General features: G+C 45.5%; 1 protein-coding gene across 2 annotated transcripts; it reads left to right on the plus strand.

Moving 5' to 3' along the window:
* Positions 1-1,065: 1,065 nt before the first annotated feature.
* LOC125554343 lies at positions 1,066-2,996 on the plus strand. 2 transcript variants are annotated; one of them, XM_048717919.1, is made up of 3 exons: positions 1,066-1,455; positions 2,361-2,556; positions 2,670-2,979. In XM_048717919.1, the coding sequence occupies exons 1-3, from the start codon at positions 1,162-1,164 to the stop codon at positions 2,699-2,701; spliced, it is 522 nt and encodes a 173-aa protein (XP_048573876.1). In that variant the 5' UTR covers positions 1,066-1,161; the 3' UTR covers positions 2,702-2,979. The 2 variants fall into 2 exon arrangements, with proteins under 2 accessions (XP_048573876.1, XP_048573875.1); XM_048717918.1 differs by having other exon boundaries at positions 1,067-1,455; positions 2,361-2,552; positions 2,670-2,996.
* Positions 2,997-3,039: the final 43 nt, after the last annotated feature.

Raw genomic sequence — 3,039 nt, forward strand, 5'->3', positions numbered from 1 at the left:
AGATTTCCATGTTCCAGAGAGCTCACTGCTGTGCCGCGTCAAGATTACAAGTTTTGCTGAGGGCTTTTTCTCAAATGTGTACATACTTACTTCGTGCCAACGGTTTCTTCTCTCTTTTTTTCAGACAGGTTCAGGTCAAAATTTAGAGAGTTTATTACTAGTTGTGACTCATTCATTGTGTACTGCGTTTAGAATATTAAAATAGTGATCTAATATAAGAACGTTTAGAATATTAAAATAGTGATCTAAACGTTTTTATATTAGTTTATAGAGGGAGTACAAGATTGGACTTGGCGTAGTTCTATAGCACAAAGTAGACACAAAATCATCTCGCAGAAAAAACGTAGACACAAATTTGAGAAGTTGGAAAACTCAAAGTAAATCATGAGAGGGACGATCTAGACTGCCACGGTGACTTATGGTCAAAAACATTATCAGGTCCTCGCGGGTTCCATTGTCGGATGATTAATGTCAATTTGAAAAAAAAGAGGGAAGGACGTCCCTGCAAGGCCACTTGGAGATGCAGGGTTCGGCCGAACTCTGGCATTAGACGTCGTGCCTAGATGTCGTGTTGCCATGACGGCTTGTTCCTTGACGTGTTATCGTGCCTCGGATTTTCTTACGGTTGACAACAATGTATGGGCCTCATGTTCACTACGCCGGTCTCATCGTCAGATAAATAGTTGCACGGCACCTTTGAGACATTTGGCATGTCTGAACTGCAATCCATATTTTCCATGCATCGTTCCAAATCAATGAAAACTCACCATCGTGTACAAAGCGAAGGTGAGTTTTTCTTTGTTTGAGCTGTGAGCCCGTGAATTTATAAAAATTGTTGCGACAACGTCAAGAAAGTACGATGAGCTGATAATTTTAGCAGTGAATCAAACACTAGCTATGCGTTGTAAATTCGGTGAAGTAAGGGAAACTGGGAATTCACTTTATGCTGCAACTATTTTGCTATTTGGAATTGTTTTTTTTTTCAAATTTTCATGGGATCCGCAAGGCAAGTCTCCCTCACTTGCAAGCCACTGCAACTTTTTCAAATCCACCCCTCTACAAAGGCAAGCTTCACTCTTCCCCCGTCTTCGTCGCCACTTCAATTCTTCAACGCCTCCAGTCGGCCCCCAGCGACGCGATCGCCCAAATCCCGCCGGCCCGATGCCCGCCGCCGTGGCCGCCGCGGCGGCGGTCGCAGCCTCGGGCGGCGCGCTCCTAGTATACCTGCTCATCACCACCTGCCGGCCGCCGGGCGCCGAGGGGCCGGCGTCGGCGGAGGAGGAGGCGTCGCGGCCGGAGGACGGCGAGGGTCCCTGGCCGCACAGCCCTCCCGTATCGTGCTGCGAGGCCGCGTCGGTGGCCGCGCGCACGGCGCGCCGGGCGTGGGAGCTCACCGTCGGCCGGTGGGGCCTCCACGGCCTCGCCTTCGGGATCAAGCGCCACATGAAGCGCCAGGTCAGTGTGAAAGCTTTTTTGTCCCCTTCTTCCTCTTGCTTCCGTAGCCAGTCTCTGCGTGGCAGCACTACGCTTGTGCTCCGTGTCTCTGTTCGTGCGCCTGCTTGCTCTGCTTTTGTGCTTAACTAAAAGAAGGGATCTTTTGTACCAATGGCTGAAGGTAAGTAGTTGATCATGAAGTTCTAAGGCTAATACTGCGTGGTTAATCCCACAGGGCGAGACGGGGTGCTAAGATTGGCTCAACTGTTCGGCAAGTTGCTTTTCAGCAGATTGTTCTAGTAGACAAATTCAGTAGTGTTTTTGCCTTTTCATTCTGTGTGTGCTGAAAATTTTGCTGCGAAGGCAAGATTCCTAACCAGTCTAAAATTTGACTTGAGTTGACTTGCAAGGAAGGTTTGAACTTACTGTTTCCCATCCCGAGAAACCAATGCTTTCATTTTGGTCAATATCTTGAATTGGTTCACCTACTGGAGTGGATTAGGATCCTGGTAATTTCCGGTCATTTTTGTTTGAGGGATCTGTGTCCGATCACAGTGAGTGCTTACTTGGGCTTCAGTTAAGATCGTTTCGGTTAGCATTGTTAATTTTCATGAATCTGTCAGATCAGTTTCATCAGTTTTCCTAGTGTCATTACTTGTACAGAGAATGGTATCAAGGGCCAACACTAAATGGTGGTTCTGTACGGAAGAATCAGAAGTTACAGATATTAACAAGAGACGCTTCTAATTGTATTTTCACAACATCTTCAATCAGCATAAGTTTACCATTTTCTTTTGATTACATGAAGTGTGGCCACATACCCCAAGTATTACCGTCATGCTTCTGTATTGCGCTCTTGAAAACATTGTGTATGCAATGGACGAAACATGTGGTGATTATTGTTTTATTCTTTTCATGTGCTCCAGGGTAATTTGCAGCATGAGTATAGTGGAAGTGACTGCCTTCAACTAAAAGGTCACGATGCACATACTGAAGTAGCTTATCTTCTTGACCACCTGAAGCTTTGCATGTTCTACTCAAAGAATAGGTTTTCTGAATTTCTGAAGTTTGGTGGGTACAGTCAAGAAGACGTTCTCATCCACAAGTCTAGGGCGAGGGTGAGTAAGTATCACTATATTCTTCTTATCTCGTGCTTTATGGTACTCTGCTTATTCTGTATTTCTGTGCAATGCCCCCCATATTTTGACTCATTCTTGACTCCTCACTTCATGCAGCTTATGCAGCCTTCCTTCGTACTTGTGCGTGACCAAAAAGCCAAGTGTTTTCTTCTTTTCATCCGCGGTGCTATCAGTCCTAAGGAGCGCCTGACAGCAGCAAGTTCTGTTGAAGTTCCTTTCCACCATATAGTTCTGAATGAAGGACAGATTGACAACGTAATTTTAGGGTATGCACATTGTGGAATGCTTGCTGCAGCTCGTTGGATCGCTAACCTTGCCATGCCCCCTCTTCGCAATGCAGTACGAGAATTTCCTGACTACCAAATAAAGGTATTTTTTGTCAAGTTCTTATTTTATTTACCTTCCTGATGAATTTATTGATGTGTGAGTAGCTATTGGAGGTTGATGCATAGTAAGGAGAATTAAG

This window comes from Triticum urartu, chromosome 4 (assembly GCF_003073215.2).
Source record: "Triticum urartu cultivar G1812 chromosome 4, Tu2.1, whole genome shotgun sequence".
NCBI lineage: Eukaryota > Viridiplantae > Streptophyta > Magnoliopsida > Poales > Poaceae > Triticum > Triticum urartu.